Source organism: Brachypodium distachyon, chromosome 5, assembly GCF_000005505.3.
Source record: "Brachypodium distachyon strain Bd21 chromosome 5, Brachypodium_distachyon_v3.0, whole genome shotgun sequence".
NCBI classification, from domain to species: Eukaryota; Viridiplantae; Streptophyta; class Magnoliopsida; order Poales; family Poaceae; genus Brachypodium; species Brachypodium distachyon.
This window is the reverse complement of record NC_016135.3, coordinates 25,581,403-25,599,283: the sequence shown is the minus strand read 5'-3', so window position 1 is coordinate 25,599,283 and position 17,881 is coordinate 25,581,403. Positions and strand designations below refer to the sequence as shown.

Here is a 17,881-nt window from a genome sequence, read left to right as displayed (position 1 = left end):
GGCACAGCTAACATAAATACGAACGAACTACTGGTATGGTTCTTAAGATCATTCGTAATGGTTAACTGATCATTTATACTCTACACTTTTATAATCCATATTTAATTATTTATACTAGTGTCTACTCTTTCCTATTGTCAAAATATTAGCTTTTTAAGAATATATACATCCATATTTAGGCAAGTTTGAGTCACGAATTTACGATCAAAGGGTGGTGTATTAATTTGTAGTGGGTGTCCTTTCATCCAGTACCAAGTGTGGAGCATAAATGCGTAGAGAGGAATGCCATCCGTGAGAACTGGTGAGAGAACACCCCCTTGTCATCAATTCCCCAAAGGATTTTACATCTCTCGTGTAAGAGTATATTTTTGCAATCAAAGGATTTTATATATCATATAGGTCGGTCAACCTATGGTGCGATTGGTTATCGAACCAAGAAGAAAACTATGAACAATGCCACCGTCTTCATAACTGGAGACAAGTTTGTGTCCGACGAGATCCTTGCCCGTCTGCCAACCCGTTCTCTCAATGTGCTTTCCACAACTCCTCAGAATGGCAGCGCTTCTGGCTTCTTCGCCACCGCGATCTCGAGGCGCCCCAGCTAGAACTTTAGTACTCACTCCTTTCCAAATTATGTGTTGTTTTAGATTTAATTTTTTTCCCAAAAAAGTGTCGTATTAACCTGGTTGACTCCGGTTCCTAAAAAACGCTTACCACCCGTTTGGTAACCATCGTTTCATTTCATTTGGTAGAAATGAAATGAAATCCAATTTTTGATAGGATTTCATTTGGTTGAATTTGAATTCCTTGTTCAAAAATCATGTTTGTCTACCACATGGATTTGGAGAGTAAAAGACAATTCCAAAGAAATGATGGTTTTTGGAAAGAAATTGGGGTTAGTTATAGTGCAATTTCATGAAATTTGAGATTGAATTCTTGTGATCAATTCCGTGACAACCAAACAAGTTGTTTCTGAAACTTAAAATGAATTTATGAATTTTATATCCAAATGATGGATGCCAAACTAGATGTTAAGGTTTCACAGAGCAATAACTGCTCTTTTAATCTCCCGATATACTCTTGTTAACTGCTCTCCTCTTCCGCCTCCTTCCCCCAACCATGCAGCACGCCAGCGCACAGCTAATTGGTTGCATGCAGCTATGATTAAGGCTGGGGAGGGTAACTTTCCATGCATGTAGCCAAGCGTGCAGCGTTTTTTGCCGTTTTGCACGCTTAAATAAATGCGTTCGTTATTGTGATGATTCTAAAACAACGTTTAAAATGGGAAGGTGGGAGTATATCGCTTGTCTCTAATGCCATGATTGTTGGATGACCTTTTACTTCCATGTCGTCAGCCTCGCGTTCGTCATCAAGCACACCGTCAATGTTACTGTTGTGGAAGGCAGCCGGTGCCCAGCACTTGCAACGGGCTACTCTGGGATGGGCTTCCCGTTTTCTGGACTAGATTCCAGATTTTCCAAGATAAAACTTTCATTTTTTTTTGGACAAAGTTTTGAAAAATAAATTCAGATAGAATCCTTTTTGTCTAGTCTCAAAATTCCAGGAACAGGCTTCTCGTTTTTTTACAAACATTTAAATTTTTGTGATAGACCGAGCCATAGGCTGCATCAGTTCATCCTACTTCTCATTACAATTTTTCAAGTCCTCTGAAAATACACTAAGAGCATCTCCATCCGGGCCTCCTAAAGGCCTCCCAAACGCAAAATGGGGACGTCGGCTCTAAAAAAAAAACCACCCAGTCCACTCCACTAAATTCAAAAAGTAGCTGGCGTGGCCTAAAAATTTAGCCGACGCCCCCAGGCCGCTCCCTACTCACGGGGGGGCTAGCGGAGACGCTGGCAGTAGCTGAAAAGCAGCGCGGGCTACCACTGTCGGTGAGACAAACCAAATTTGGGGGACCAACGTTTGGGGATGCGGCTGGGTCGCCGCTAGGCCTCAAACGAAGAAGGTGCGCCGGCACCCCCTCATATGGTCATACGCCGGACGATTTATGGGGGAGACGAGTGAAGATGCTCTAAGCTAGAATTTTGTTGATTTGATTATTTGTCACATTTTACTTGTACTTTGATCATTCACTCTGCCAAACAAATCATCAAAGTGCTCCTGGTCTCGGTGCTCCGGCTGTGCTTTACCGATTCCAAACATCAAGAAGGGCACAGATGTTCATCCAATCGGCGACGTCCATCCCCTCGACTTTTACGCGGGCAAACATCGGATCCATGGCGCAATGGTAGCGCTTCCGACTCCAGACTTTTACGCGGGCAAGGCTGCAGCAATACAGCACCGCGGGATTTCTACTACCCCGATTGCACCAGTTTGACTGACGTATGGGCCCACAAGTCTCCCGTTGGCGTGTTCACCGAATACTTACCCACCCTGTGACATCCGACTATCAGAGTTCTGAGGTCCGAGCTGTGTGCACCGAGTCTACGCGAACCAGGCTGTACAGCTGCAAAACCCCCACCGGCAGCAAACAAGCAAGCACCAAGCCAGTACTCCACCACCAACCCACCGCCGGGATGGTGCTCCGGCGCCTCCTAGCCCTAGGCCGCACCGCCGCCGTATCCGGCCGTCTCCGCCGCTCCCTTTCCACGGCTGCCTCACACCCCCTCGTGGGCCATGATCCTGGATTCGATGCCGGCCTGCGAGTCGGTGCCGCCATTGCTGCTGTTGCTGCTGTTCCAGCGCCGGTGCTGGCGTACGGCTGCTGCGGGTCCGTCCGGCCACGGCGGGGCAGGGGAGGCGTGCGAGTTGCTGAGGAGAGGTCGAAGGCGCGGTTTCAGCTCGCCGCGGTGTGAGGAGAAGGGGGCGGTTCGATGGGGGAAGGAAGCTCAGGGGAGAGAAGAAATAGAGGAAGGGTTGTTTTGCAAAAAGAAGTCCACCTTGTCATTTGACATGTGGGTCCAAGTAGCCACGTAGGCAGCAGACACGCGTCCGAGTCACATTAGGACCTGCGTTGAACCACTTATGAAACAACTGAGACTCAAATGTGCAGTTTCAAAAAATTGGGACTCACTTGGGGTTTTTACGAAAGAATTAGAACTTGTGATGCATTTTACTCATTCCGAAATGGGTAGCTCAGCCAGATGATTTACTAGTAACAATGAGATTAGACTATTCGGGGCAACTCAGGAGTACATGCTGCAGTTTTACATCGGTGATCAATAACGTCGAAGCCCAGTACACGTTTCGTGAAATCTTCACTGTGAATTCCAGGAACATACTTCTTGTTTTTTTTACAAACCTTTTAATTTTTGTGATAGACTGAGCTATAGGCTGCATAAGGTCATGCTACTTCTCGTTACAAACATACTTGATCTTCGAAGACTCGCTTTGCTGGGTGCTCTCGCTGTGCTTTACCGATTCGAAACATCAAGAAGGGCAAAGGCGTTCAGCCAATCGGCGACGTCACCTCAAAATCTCAAATGTTTGTTCAACACAAATCTCAAATGCTCTCGGCTTTTAGCCTTTTACGCCTGCAGGCTGTGCAGCAATACAGCACCGCGGGACTTGTACTACGCCGATTGCACCTATTTGACTGACGTATGGGCCAATCCGTGATATCTAAGCTGTGTACACCGAGTCTACATGGACCAGGCTGTACAGCTACAAAAAACCCACCAGCAGCAAACAAGCACCACCACGCCACGCCAGTAGAGTACGCCACCACCAAACCCACCGCCGGGATGCTGCTCCGGCGTCTCCTAGGCCGCGCCCCCGCCCTATCGGGCCGCCTCCGCCGCTCCCTTTCCACGGTTGCCTCACACCCCTCGTGGGTCATGATCATGGACGAGATGCAGGCCTGCGAATCGGTGCCGCCGTTGGCGCCTGGCGCGTTCCCGTTCCTCGCGAAGCCTCCGCGCCAGTCCTCCGTGTTTGTCCCGAAGCACCTTCTCAACACAGCGCCGTCCCCGACCCCGACACCGGCGTCAAGCAATTCCTCCTCGGCCATGTCCGCTCCGCGACCGGCGACGGCCTCCTCCTCCTCACCTACCTCGACATCCACGTCACGGATCTCCGCGTCGACAAGCAAACGGGGAAATTGACTGGCATCGATCCCAACCACGTCCCCGACATCACGCGCCTCGTCTGCAACCCGGTGACGGGCGAGCTGTTCCGCCTCCCGGACATCGACGGCAGCACCAAGATCCGGGACGGCACCCTCACGCACATGGGCCTGCTCACCCAAACCGACAGCGGCCACGGCCCGCCTGACAGGTACGCCGTGGTCGATTTCGTCGAGCTCGAGCATGACGCGAGCCGGAATTGGGTCGTGCAGCGGTTTCTCTCTGAAACACGGAAGTGGGACACTGTGGTGAGCGCGCCGTGCAAGCTCCCGCGAGCGCGGGCCGTGATGGTAGACATGGAACACGGGTCTCTGGATTTCCGCGGCCGGATGTGGTGGGTGGACTTGACGTGGGGCGCCATTTCCGTGGACCCGTTCGACAACCGGCTGGAGCGCCGCTTCGTCGAGCTGCCGAGGGGCAGCGTGCTGCCTGAATGCACAGACAAACCTATGTCTACACCGAGGGCGCGGGCGCTGGGGCGGTACCGCCGCATGGGGATCAGCGAGGGGAGGTTGCGCTACACTGAGGTGTCTCAGAGGGAGCCGTTCGTGCTCAGTTCATTCGCTCTCGACGAGGAGAGCGACGACTGGACGCTGGAGCACCGGGTCGAACTCAGCCGGGTCTGGGCGGATGGAGGCTATCCGTGGCTGTCCCTGCAAGGGAACGAGACGCCACAGATTGGCGTTCTTGACCCATTGAACGCCAATGTCACGCACCTCACTGTCGGCGAGCACATAGTTGTGGTGGACATGCACACCCGAAAGGTGGTTGGGAGTTCGCTTTGTCGCGGCGGCGGCGGCGGCCGGTGTTTCACTTTCATACCATGTGTGCTTCCACCGTGGCTTGGATCGAGCCAAATCCCTTCAGCAGGTAAGCAATTGCTCCTTCCAGTTCTGAGCAACTAGATTCATGTACATTATTAGTTTTTCATGTGCGTGTAGACTCATGTGCATTGGATTAGCTTTTCTGTGTGTCAACTGTCATCTACTCATCTTCGACAGAGTTTGTATTCATCATAGTGTAAATTGTTTCGGTCAATTTTTTTTAATTCGGTCAAAATAGTGTAAAATTGTGGGAATAGTCTAATAGAGCTGCCCTCATATTTACCAGAAGATTAGCACCACTGTAAAGGCATGGAAACATCACCATATTTGTTTATCCTCCATGTTTAGTAACAACAGTGAACTCATAAAGTTTTAACGAGAGATTTTGTGATTGTCCTTTTCTTTGTGCGAAGCATTTGGGATTGTGAAAATTGCGATGCATTGATCTTATCCACTAAGATACCTTAACATAAGTTGCAATCAGTTCTGCTTCTAAAAAATCTGAACAATGACAACTGTGTGATCGGTGTCTTTGACCTCTACTGCAATGCTACCTGTACTACTGGTTAACTAGCTCGAGACCCGCCTGTAACTACAGGAGGATTCTGTTTTGTTTTCTGCTTCTATTGCTTGTCAATTTTACAGAGGCTGGGTGCATGACAATGATGTTCCAGTTAATCAGTGCTCAGATATGTCTCTTGAAAGTGGAGAGACACATATATTATAAATGCTAGTTCTACATGTCCCTTATCCAGCAAGAAGGCATCTAGATTCTGATAATGGAAATCGGGTGCACCCTTCTCGGAAAGAGAGAGAGAGAGAGAGAGAGAGAGAGAGAGAAGGAATCTTGTATCAATCTCCATACTTATACTGTTGATGTTTAGTTTAGATTACACCACTTGAAATGGTGAAAGCACTGAGACCTCAAGTTAGATCTTTGATGTAAAATTTCTTGACTAGCATGGGAACCAAACATGTGCTTTTTGGTATCGAATACTCCTTTTTTGCTGCAGGTGCCCAAGAAAGAAAATCTGAAAATGTCAATATGTAAAAAAAAATAGAACCGGGGTACCTCAAGTTTTGTCCTAGTGTGTGGCTGTTGTTCATATTCTTGCATATTGATTGATGTAATGAATCCTTTTCAGGCGAGAAGAACATGGTGGTGAAAAACAAGACTTTGGCAGATATCCTTGTTCGTTCAGACAGACACTAGCTAGAGGATATGCAGGTAACAGTTCTACCAGCTATTGAATCTCTTCTGGGATACTGCCGGAACGTTGCCTAGCCATATTCATCATGGTGACCACTGTATAGGAGCCTGAAGAATGCCTAACTTTGTTGTCATGATGACTATATCTTTCCTTTTCCTTTAATATTGTCACCGAGCGTTCAAGCCTGAATTTTTTTAGAGCAAAATGGCCTTGCCCCTGTTCCATTTCATGGAGTGAAACAACCCACAGGGCATAGCATTCTTTAAATAGATACAATCTGGGGTACCATTGCAAAACGAAGAGACTGACCATAGTATGAACATTGAAGTAGAACCACCAGCTGAAGCTAGCAAACGATAAAACAGCTTCAAAGCTTCCTGCGACTGAAAACGTGAACCGCGGGTTACATGAATTGATTATCAGCACATCTTCAGTCTTGCAAACCTACTTCTTGGCTTTGGCTCCAGTCTCACCTGCAATTCTGGGATGTGCGGGCGGAGAGACGGGCCCTGGGCCGCGGCCTGAGGCGGAGATTTTTTTCCTTTGGTAATTTCATGATTTGGTCCGCGTCTTGCTTGGTAATTTTACTGATTCGAAGCAATGGCCCTGGCTTTAAGGAAATCTCACAAAAAATGGTATTGAGTTCGAAGTTGAAGCTTGCGATTTCTTGACATGTGATAGCGGTTCATATGTTACGCAGATGTTAACGTACCGTCTATTTCAATTTTGCAAAGGGACACAGGAGGACTATAATAGCTTGTCTACTCAGATTTTGTTTTGCTGTTTTTCCATAACACTCTTCACATGTTTATTCAGATGCCCCTAATATTTTTTGTCGGTTCAGGTTTGTTGGAATTAACAAATGTGGGTGCTCTAATCAATTAGGGAGCTGATGGTGGTAACTATTGGAGAATACAATGCAAACTTCTAGAGTGTTCTCAATATTACAAGAAAGAAAACATTACTATGGAATACTCTAGAATATAAAATAAATAAAAGAGGAAACCTTCTAGTGTTTAGATATGCATGAAGAATTATGTAGAAGCTTTGGAATACTCTAGAATAGGAGTTTAAAATAAATAAATAGGAAACCTTCTAGTACCTAGATATTTATGTAGAAGTGTGTGGAAGGCTTTAGATATTTTGTATCAATGGCTAAGATTTTGACACATGTCAAAGATCCAATGGCCATGTAGTCCTATAAATAGAGGCCCTTGCCTCACACCTTGTGTAGTAGAGAATAAGGAAGTGAAGAAGGTGGAGAACAAGGTGTGAGCAAGTGTAAGGTGTGTATGCTCTCTCTTGTACTAATATTCCTAAAGCAATATAGTACTACTTTGTTCATATAAGTCTCCCGGTTAGGCCTTGTTATTTCTAAGTATTTAGTGCATATAAGTTGTGATTTAACGTGAGCGGATTCGCCCGGAATCACAACGGTCTTGTTTCAACGTGAGTGGCATAGCCGCCCGGATTCAAGACTTGCTTTAACGTGAGTGGCTCTGCCGCCCGAAAGCTTGCACTAAGTAAATAGAAATAAAAAGAGACTAATCAACTACACCAAAGTAGTTGGTATAGGTGAATAGGCCCTCTCGTAGTGTGTTAGGTCCACCTTGAATTCTCTACAGTAACTTACAGAACTCTCATTTTGGGGGAAATATGGAGAAGTTTTGGTCTGTTGAAGATTGCCGATGAACTTCCTTTATCTTGTTTTAGGGAAATCCGAGAGTGTTTCCAGACTTTCAGTTCTCAGTAGAATTGATCAATGAAACTAGCATGTAACGATCCTCAGTAAACATCATGCATGCTATGTTTACTCATCTGAAAATTCTCATTTAGGGATCTCTTCTTAGATCGTGCATGATAATTGTTTATTGTTCCACAGCTTCATGATGTGCTCAGTTGTTAGTTACAGTAGATTTTTTTTTGAATGGTTACAGTAGAATTATGCTCCCAGGCGACCAGCGATCTAATTGTGAATGACCTGTGAAATATGAGCCTTGATGATCTGATGGGCGAGAGCCTTGTAGGTGGCCTGCGATGGATAGACGAACATGAACTGCGACGGTGACGGCCCGAGGGTGAGGGGCACTGTGGCAGCAGCCTGTTGCACAGAGCTCCCATCTCTATCCAGCCGGTTCTGCGGCAGCCGAAGGCCTGCTTGGGTGAAACCTGCAACATTCAGACGACAAAAATTTAGCACTTCTTTTGATAGGAGTACTTCATATGTTCATATAGTTTGTCCAGCTTGTGTTGCTCACCATATTTATGGGGTTGCGTGGCCATTTTCTCATAATCCCACTACTTGCCGTCATAAACGGAGACCGACTCCCAATTTATTTGTGCAAGGATGATGACGCATGCAACTTCATTGCAGCTAGTGTCAGTTCGTGGAGTGATTTAACCGATCCAACTAATATATACTTGAACTGCTTCAAAAAAAAAACTATATACTTGAAGCACTTGGCTATATAACAAGGCTATTTGCTTAATCCAAGAATGAAATATTCAGCTTCCAGAAGGTTCCTAGCATCAGATTATTCGGGGCAACTGCGAACATCAAGATGAGGATGACATGCTGCCGTTTTACATCGGTGATCAATGAGAGGTTGAAGGGACTGAGATCCAGTGCCCTGCTAGAGGCAGGGCACCGTGTACCATGCCCCTGAACATCTACCACTCGTTTCAATCGGACGGCTTCCAGCAATTAGCCCCATAACTGAAACGAGGACGGTCTGCCTAGCGCACGAACGGAGACAGAGGTCCGGGAAAGGTGCTCGGCGGAGGAATGCTGCTTCGGCAGCCGTCGCCGCCGCGGCCATGTGAACGGCGCGCCATGCTCCTCCTGCGTCGCTGCTCCGACGCCTCGCGCGGCCGGCTCCCCTGCGACAACCCAGCGCAGCCGGCCGACCGCCGCCGCCGCCGCGTGAAAGGGCACCGCCATGCCCCTCCTGCGTCGTTAATCCGACGCCTCGCGCGACCGGCTCCCCTGCGACCACCCCCTGCCGCCGGCTTCCTTCTTTTCCCCTGCGAGCACCCTCCTGCGCCCAAAGCCACCAGGCTTGAAGATTATGCGGAGGCGGAGGCGGCGGGAGAGTCACGACGGCTGTGTCGCGCGAGACGACCCGCAAAGGGTTTTTTTTTCACCCGTGTGCTAGTTGACTTGGTCGTTGTGGGGCTTGATTTGCTCTAGTCCGTCGGATTAAAACGAGCGGCAGATGTTAGCCCTGCAGGGCACTGGATGAGTCCCAGGTTGAAGTTGAAGCCCAGTGCACCTTTCGTCCAAATCTTCACTGTAAAGTTGGCCTAGCACAGTACAGTCTGCACAGTAGCAGGCATTCAGCCAATGGGCGACGGCAATTCAACTTTTGACGCGGTATTCCTGCAGCAATGCAGGCATTTTTTGAGCTACTCCGGTGGCGGTGACTGACATATGGGCCCGCAGGATTCCGGAAGCTTTCCCGTGAGTGCAATATCCGAGACCGTGCACCCGGTCCACATGAACCAGGCCTCCTCTACACAGAACCCCAAGGCAGCAAACAAGGCCCATACCCACGATGCTGCTCCGGCGACTCCTAGGCCAAGGCCGCTCCGCTGCCGTATCCGGCCGCCTCCGCCGCTCCCTCTCCACGGCCGGCGTCTCGCAGTACCCCTCGTGGGCCATGAAGCACCAGACGTTGCCGGCCACCGCTTCGGTGCCGCCGTCGCGCTGGGCGCGTCCGTGCAGCTCGCCGACCCTCCGCGCGAGTCCTTCCTGCGAGTCCCGGAGTACCTCCTCAACGCCAGCGCCCGCCCGGACCCCAGCAGAAGCAGGTCCAAGCAGTACTTCGCCGGCGACATCTGCTCCGCGAGCGGCGACGGCTTCCTCCTCATCAGCTACCTCGACACCCGGGCCACGGATCCCGTCCTCGACAAGGAAGCGCGCCAGGTCTACGGCATGGACCCCGACCACGTCCCCGACATCACGCGCTTCGTCTGCAACCCCGTGACCGCCGAGCTGTCCCGCCTCCCGGACATCGACGGCACCTCGAAGCTCTTGTCCGGCGGCACCACCAACATGGACCTGCTCACCCGGGCCGATCGCCACGGGCGGCCCGGCCCGCCTGACAGGTACGCCGTGGCCGATTTCGTCGAGGACAGCCGGCATTGGGTCATGGAGCGGTTTCTCTCGGAGACACAGGAGTGGGAGATCGTGGTGAGCGCGCCGTTCAGGCTGCCGCGTGCGCCGCGGGGCATGTGTCTGGAACAGGAGGCGCTGGCCTTCGGCGGCCGGCTGTGGTGGGTGGACTTGACCTGGGGCGCCATCTCCGCGGACCCGTTCGACGACCGCCCGGAGCCCCGCTTCGTGGAGCTGCCGAGGGGCAGCGTGCTGCCTGAACGCACGGAGAGAAGCGTGGTGTTCGCGCAGGGGCTGCCCAGGTACCGGCGCATGGGGGTCAGCGAGGGGAGGCTGCGCTACGCCGAGGTGTCCCAGCGGGAGCCCTTCGTTCTCAGCTCCTTCGTGTTCGACGAGGAGGGCAGCGGCGGCTGGACGCTGGAGCACCGGGTGGCGCTCAGCCGGGTCTGGGCGGATGGAGGAGAATATCCGTGGTTGCCTCTGCGAGGGAAGGAGACGCCGGAGATTGCCGTTCTTGACCCGTTGAACGCCAGTGTCATGTACCTCGCTGTCGGCGAGCACTCCGTCGTCGTGAACATCCGCATTGGCGAGGTGATTGGGAGTTCTCTGCTTCAGTTCGACGGCGATCATTTCGTACCATGCGTGCTTCCGCCGTGGCTTGGGTCGAGCCGGATCCCTTCAGCAGGTAAGCGATCGCTCCTCTTAATTCTAAGCAACTGCTGTAGATTCCTGTGCGCTGTCGTTTTAGTTGCCGTCTTCTTTGGGGTTTAGAATGGTGATAGTACTACTACTTTTAGATGAAATGGCAGAATTCCACCGAACCAAGGTAGCATGAGAATCGGCAATCACAAGATTAGAGAAACATCTCTGAACCAGTCCATCCACAGCATGATGGCACCCGGTTCCAACATAGCACCATAGCGAGCTAGTTTAATGGGCAACACTACTACTCCGTATCATTTATAACTCTGAACATTCACAACCTCTGCTTCTAAAATATCTGCATGACAGAACACCACATTTTGCCAAATCAGAAACTTTGCTCCCGGATGCAAAACTTTTGATTTAAAGCATCCAGCTCTAGGATTATCCTTCACATGCCAAATTTAGCTGCAACATGCAGACTTTATAAGTTGAACAACCCTTCAGCCCCTGCATGCAGTGCATCCTTCAGGTTAATTAAGCTTCTAGCACCAGCGCAGTCGAAATTACAGTTTCATTTCTACTCAGAAAAGACCATGCATCTGAGTGAGTATCTCCATGGAAGGAAAGGATCTTTAGAACTTTTGAAGCAGCCGTGGCTCGTCAAGACTGAACCTTGCTGCACAAACTACTTTTTATTTATCAAATAATTCCTTGTATTTGGTGATCAACTTTCTGCACACACAGAAAACTGTACTTTCTGCATCAGTCTTTCTCCTGCATTTTATCCCGCTCCTTGTAGTTCAAATTACCCCTAGGAGGTAGCAACCTCAACCTAAATTTCATCGAAGAGCTAACCGTCTGGTGTCTGCTACCTGCCCAGCTGAACGAACAAGAACTCTTGTGGGCTGTATAGGAGCCTGAAGGACGCCGACCAATTTTACCAGCTAATGAATCTCTTGTGGGCTGGTCATCATGATGATCATGTCTTCCCTTTTGCTGCATTATCACCGACTGATCAAGCCGGATTTTTTTCTTGGAGCAAAAGGGCCTTGATCCAACCCACAGCGCATAGCAATCTTTATTGACCCGAGCCATGATGCCTATATAAGGATTGCACATTCAATCCTTGAACCGTGCAATTTTCACACAATTGAACCCTCTGTATTGTTAAGACTACGAGAGGGAGCAACTTGATTCAACTCCATCCATCTAGAACTAGTCTACGATTGAGTCCTATTCTAAAAGTAAGCTTTAGCTAGGAGCCATCCCAGCTGAAGTTATTAGTAGTATGTTGTTCATTGCAGATGAGATATATTCCAAGACAAAATTGCTAGAGCATTATTTCCAAACCAATGACTTTCCACTAACCTGACGAAAATTGGGATCAAGGTCGAATTGAAGCTTGCAATTCTTAACAAGCGATCATGATGTATTTTCTGCTACAATCAAGACATGGATACTTCGATAGAAAATAAACATGTTATGCAGATGTTAAATTCCTGTCTATTTTCAATACTGGAAAGAGACATAGGTAGCATTTGTTTGTTTTTGGATAATGGAGGTAGTGTTTCTTTACTCAGATTTCTTTTTGCTGTTCAAATATCAATCTTCACATGTTCACTAAGATGTTCCTAGTGTTTCTTTTTTCCTTCAGGTTTCTTGGAACTAAGAGAGGCAGTTGCTCTGATCAATTAGGAAGCTGATGCTGGTACCTTACAGAACTCTTCGTGGTTTGGAAAATCCAAGGAATTTTGGGTTTGTTGAAGTTTGCCGATAAACTTACTGTATCTTGTTCTAGGGAAATCTGAGTGTTTCCAGACTTTCGGTTCTCAGTAGAATGAAAGTAGCATGTAAGGACCATCAGCAAACATCAAGCATGATAGGTGTATGCTTCTTAAAATCCTTAGGTCTTCCTTGATAAATTATCATCCGGAACAATATAACTATTAAGCACTGAAATAGCTTCATAATGTACTGGCCAGTTATTACAGAGTTGGAACCATTGACTTCCTATATATATCTACAGTATAACTATGCTCCTGGCCATCTAATTGTGATTGAACTCTGAAATGTTATGTGTTGTGCGGTTGTATCAACTTGATATGACGACAAATTGACAAAAGCTCACTTTTTGAAATAAAATATATACTGTACAGAAAGACTACATGCTGAAAGCATTATGGAAGGACGTGTTACACATGGCCCTGATTGATTGCTGCATATTTCCCCTTGCTCAAGCTTGACAGCAAATTGACGTGGAGATATAAACCATACAGTTGTTAGGTGCCGAATCATAATAGACTCAAAGCACACAGAACATCTGCAGTTTTCAGGATTTCGGATCATCGCTGCTGCCTCCAGCTCCTCCGAGCATCGACATCAGCCCTCCACCATGCACCCTTCCCTCTGGCACGACGAACCCAAAGCTCTGGCTGTGGCTCCTTGCACCCTCATGACCATTGCCCTCCAGGTTAAACGAAGAAGAGGGCTTCAGAGAACCAGGAACCAGCACCTGCCGCGGTATGAGCCTGCCACTCTGCATGTCCTGCAACGAATCGCCATAATCTGACGAGGCGCCACCAGGGGAAGAAGAAGAGATTGCATGGTCCATGCTGCTGCCCAGCATCGAGGAAGAAGAGCCGATCCCGCTGAAGAAGCCATGCCCGATCATGCTTTTGCCCTGCGTGCATTCGAGCTCTTGCTTTGAAGTCATCAAGGTTGCATGTGCAGAGCATAGGCCACTCCTTCCCCTGGCAAATTTCTCGCATCCGGTGCTCCAAGCACACCGCTTCCCACCACCATGCGCCTTGCAGAAGTCCGTGCTCCCCTGCGCGCTCTTGTCACATCCATCAGATTTGCAGCGTTTGCCACCACCATGCCTCACGCAGCAATCAGTGCGACCACGAGCACTCTTAGTACACCCTTCTGCAGCACAGCGTTTGCCCCCTCCGTGCACCACGCAGAAGCTAGTTCCACCATGAACACTCTTAGGACAGACTGCACCTCCCTCAAAGAGGCATCTCTTCCCACCGCCATGACCTTTACATAACAATGTGCTGCCCTCGGCACCTTTATTGCAGCCTTCAGATATACACCTTTTGCCTCCACCATGGGACTTGCAGAACATGGTTCCCCCTTGTGCCCCCTTACAGCAGTCTGGGTACTGACACCGGCGACCACCTCCATGTGAGATGCACAACCCAGGATAACCTTCGGCACTCCGGGTGCAGCCCTCTATCATGCACCTCTTCCCTCCACCATGTTTTATGCACAATCCTGACCTCCCCCTTGCTGCTTTCAAGCACTCCTGAACCCCGCACCGGCGTCCACCACCGTGAGCTATACAAAACTCCGTCTTCCCTTCGGCGCTTTTGGTGCAGCCTAACTCTTGACATCGATTTCCTCCTCCGTGAGCTTTGCAGTATGCTGTTCGGCTTTCGGCACCTTTGTTGCAACCTGGCTTTTGGCATCGCTGACCGCCACCATGGGAAATGCAGAGTCCGGATGCACCCCTGCCACCCTTTGAACACCCATTGAACCTACACTTCTTAAGATGGCGTTGATTCCTTCTCTGCTCCCCATTATTAGTGCAAGCGATTGTATCTGAAGTTGCAGCAAAAGAACAATCAGTTGTTGCTGAAGGCTCAGGGCTAAGCTGAACCTCGTGCTGGTTAAGAGATCTATCATGATCGGCATCGTATCCAGTTCCAAGGTGTTGCTGAACATCAGTCTCTGACGGTGTTCCATTAAGACAGAGGTCATTTGATCTTGCAGCGAACAGAAGTGGAAGCACATAATCACCTGATTTCCTTTTGGCTGAAGTTGATCCCTCATCAATAAGTGGGAAGACAATGCCATTTTTTCCATTTTTTCTTTTATGTGAATGTTCCTGGCTGCCTGTCACGGTTGTGGTTTGTAAATTTCTTGAGCTGCCTCTTGACATCCCCAGCACCAATACAGGATCATTTGTGGTACAACATTGTGCAAACAAAGTTGCAGGCAATTTAACTTTGTTCCCATCATGTGAGTGACTATCAGCAGAATACAGATTTGTCACTGGTCCAAGTCCTAGGACCAGCCTGCAGTCATCATCAGGAACAGACAAACTTTGATTGCTCTGCTCAAATGATTTTCTGGAAGTCTCAACTGCTTCTGAGTTGCCGAGACAACCAACTTTAGCTGTTGCTACATCTAGGTCTTCATTCCTGCAATTCATTGCAGTGGATTCAGCTTGAAAGAATGAAGAATCAGCTATATGTTCCTTCCCATGAAACCAAAGATTGGCCATATTAAGGTCCATCCTAGTTAATATAAATAAGGTAGGATTAGGATGGAAAAAGATTTTAAGAGCTGTCCAGTGACCAAGTGTTCTGTCAAACCATCAGAACCCCAGTTCTAACCCTTCACCACTGAGCAAGTATACAGTATACATAAGATGAAAATACACGTCAATGTTCATGCAATGTGAGCCACCACTGACAAAGCCTGAAGTATCAGCTCTGTCCATGAGCATTCAGCTTACTGGTCCCAAATGATCAATGGTGATGTTGCAGGGCTATGAGCAAGAATCATAGGCGGTGCATTTTAGGCGTACATTATCCACAGACAGACTTCATATTACACAATTAAATACCCTCCAAGATCTGCATGAAAGTTAGGTAACAGGTGAAATTTAGCTATACAAGATTAGAACTACGTAAAAAAATAACAAGTGCTCAAATATAATATCAAGCCAACTCATCCTTAATAATTTGCACGCACCATGGATGCTAGCAGGCAATGGAGTAGAACAAGAAGCTTGGAAGACAAACAAAAAGTACGAGACTAACAAGTACCGTTTTACATGAGTTTGTGGGAAAATGCTAACAAGGATACATCAGAAATATATCTGATCAGCCGATGAATGATTTTATAGTTACCTACATGAGAATGGTGGATGTATATCTGAAAGACTGAAAGATATATGTTGACTAAAATGCCATGCAACTGCAATGTGTAAAGCGCTAAAGCCACACACTAATGTTCACAAATTCGCATGGTGTATACTGGATCCAATCTAGAAACTACAATAGAGATTCATAAGGTGACAACTTGGTATGGCAATCACTCATGGCCACACGCGTTATTCTCATGCTAAGATATAAGTCGAAAATAAATATTGTCAGCCTGCTCCAAAGTCAATAACTGATAACAATCAGGTGCACAGTACCGACAGACACAGCCTACAAGCAACGGAAATGCAAATTTGATCCAACTATGCTAAACTAAATCTACAATGCCTGACATTATGAAAATGCTTCTTCTTTTTTCAGCTATTCCAAGCACGGCAGAAGACTAAGACTTTACCGGCACCAACCAACATGCAGTGCTGAAAGAATAATAAAGCAGGCCACAGTGTTCATCATTATTGTCCCGATAAGAAGCAAAAAATAACAAGTTCCATCGTTAAAAAACGTCGATTTGCGTACTAAAATTCACAAGTTATCCACCAGAATTCTCTAGTTCCCCAATTGCCTACTAAAATCCATTCGTTTAGGCCAGACGGTCAGGGACTGCAGAACTAGATAACTAACCCTGCAAGGCTGCAACCGCGAGATTCTATTTCTATGCTTCTCGTTGCCTTCAAGGCCTCAATCTATCCAATACAGCGCAAACAAAAACCAAAAGACATCAATAACAGGGGAAAAAAACACCAAACTCTGAACTTCTTACAGGAAAATGGGTAGAAACTGAAAATGGCATGAACTAGGGCGCTAAAGCAAGAACTAGAGAGAGGAGCAGATCCGTACCAGTGGAGGTGAGACTGGAGAACCAGGAAGCGGCGAAGCAAATGGGTGGAGGAGAGCAGCGTGAGGCGAAATGGAAATGGAGACTAGGGGAGGTGGGGGAAATAAAGAGGCGTGGAGAGAAAAAGAAGGGGAGGCAGATGGGATGGAGCTTTACGCCATGGAGGGGATGGAATTTGGCCTTTGGGGCTGTGGAAGGAGCATCGGATCAAATCAACTAATCAATCATAAGATTAGGGAATGCTCGGCTTCGGCCGCAGCCCAGCCGCAACTAACAGCATCCTCTTTTAGCTGTCGGATAAGACATCTGTGCGGACAGTGAAAATATTTTTCAAGGGAAGATGCTAAAAAATCTATTCCTTCTGTGCAACAAAAGATGTTTCAAACTTGTCAAAATTTAGATTTATTTAGTCATGACTAAATGTATAGATGTATTCAAATTTTGTCAAAATTTGAGACATGCTTTATTGAACGGAGGAAATATAATTTAGTTTATGGTTTCGGTCTGCCCGATGCGGTGGAGGTGGTTCTTCAAGATTGTAATGGTTAATCCTTATATATCTTTTTATCAAAAAAGCATAGATATAATGTTTTCTACTCCCCCGTTCAACAAAAGATGTTTCAAATTTGTCAAAATTTGGATGTATCTAGACATGACTTGGTGTATAGATTCATTTAAATTTGATCAAAATTGAGACATCCTTTGTTTGACGGAGGAAATAAATAAAACTAATGCTCACACAATGCCAAACATAACGCAGGATAACCCAAAATAACTCGTGTAATCGTACACGTAAATCCGATGCCATGGTACATTCTCCTCCGATGGTTATCAGGATTGATCTTTCACAATTCTCTGCACGCATTCACAATTCACGCGATGTATTCTATTCTCGAGGAGCATGGCACGTCTCGGGTCCATCGGACGCCACGAGAGGCGCGTCGACACGGAGGACGAGCCTGGATTTTTTTTTTCTTACCGACGGACAGCGACCCGCGGACGCACACGGCACACGGGCCGGGTCCCTCTCGCGCCGCATGCACCGGGCACGCACGCACTTGTTCCTTGCAAAACGCTTGTTTCATGCACGAAAATGGGTCCAGGTGCAGTGCATGGGCGTGGGCGTGTCTACTGTCTGTTCCTACTCCAATAAGCAAACAATTAACTTTGTGGTGCAACATTGTGCCAAAGCCAAGGGCCTCTACTTCATGA

General features: G+C 47.8%; 3 protein-coding genes across 8 annotated transcripts; 2 read left to right on the top strand and 1 right to left on the bottom strand.

Annotated features, from left to right (window-relative positions):
- The first annotated feature begins 2,540 nt into the window (after positions 1–2,540).
- On the top strand, positions 2,541–8,506 carry LOC100825876. The gene is made up of 4 exons (XM_024456088.1): positions 2,541–2,815; positions 3,619–4,958; positions 6,058–6,140; positions 8,151–8,506. The coding sequence occupies exons 1-3, from the start codon at positions 2,541–2,543 to the stop codon at positions 6,123–6,125; spliced, it is 1,683 nt and encodes a 560-aa protein (XP_024311856.1). The 3' UTR covers positions 6,126–6,140; positions 8,151–8,506.
- Positions 7,349–12,958, top strand: LOC112269315. Of its 2 annotated transcripts, none has more exons than XR_002960974.1 (2): positions 7,349–7,409; positions 12,537–12,872. XR_002960974.1 is itself a non-coding variant. In XM_024455805.1 (2 exons), the coding sequence occupies exons 1-2, from the start codon at positions 9,554–9,556 to the stop codon at positions 12,575–12,577; spliced, it is 1,410 nt and encodes a 469-aa protein (XP_024311573.1). In that variant the 5' UTR covers positions 9,463–9,553; the 3' UTR covers positions 12,578–12,958. The 2 variants fall into 2 exon arrangements, 1 of the variants encoding a protein (XP_024311573.1); XM_024455805.1 differs by lacking the exon at positions 7,349–7,409 and adding an exon at positions 9,463–10,922 and having other exon boundaries at positions 12,537–12,958.
- On the bottom strand, positions 12,793–16,905 carry LOC100821169 (loricrin). 5 transcript variants are annotated; one of them, XM_024455803.1, is made up of 4 exons: positions 16,672–16,875; positions 16,456–16,517; positions 15,405–15,525; positions 12,793–15,087 (listed from the first exon to the last, which is right to left on the bottom strand). In XM_024455803.1, the coding sequence occupies exons 3-4, from the start codon at positions 15,452–15,454 to the stop codon at positions 13,212–13,214; spliced, it is 1,926 nt and encodes a 641-aa protein (XP_024311571.1). In that variant the 5' UTR covers positions 15,455–15,525; positions 16,456–16,517; positions 16,672–16,875; the 3' UTR covers positions 12,793–13,211. The 5 variants fall into 5 exon arrangements, with proteins under 5 accessions (XP_024311571.1, XP_024311570.1, XP_010240508.1 ...); XM_024455802.1 differs by having other exon boundaries at positions 12,793–15,525; XM_010242206.3 differs by lacking the exon at positions 16,456–16,517.
- Between the last annotated feature and the right edge of the window lie 976 nt (positions 16,906–17,881).

Coding starts and splice junctions, on each gene's coding strand:
- LOC100825876 (XM_024456088.1), top strand. CDS start 2,541: ATGGTGCTCCGGCGCCTCCTAGCCCTAGGCCGCACCGCCGCCGTATCC. Junction 2,816..3,618: donor CGGTTTCAGCTCGCCGCGGT/GTGAGGAGAAGG, acceptor TACATGGACCAG/GCTGTACAGCTACAAAAAAC. Junction 4,959..6,057: donor GAGCCAAATCCCTTCAGCAG/GTAAGCAATTGC, acceptor AATCCTTTTCAG/GCGAGAAGAACATGGTGGTG.
- LOC112269315 (XM_024455805.1), top strand. CDS start 9,554: ATGGGCCCGCAGGATTCCGGAAGCTTTCCCGTGAGTGCAATATCCGAG. Junction 10,923..12,536: donor GAGCCGGATCCCTTCAGCAG/GTAAGCGATCGC, acceptor TTTTTCCTTCAG/GTTTCTTGGAACTAAGAGAG.
- LOC100821169 (XM_003580605.3), bottom strand. CDS start 15,182: ATGGACCTTAATATGGCCAATCTTTGGTTTCATGGGAAGGAACATATA.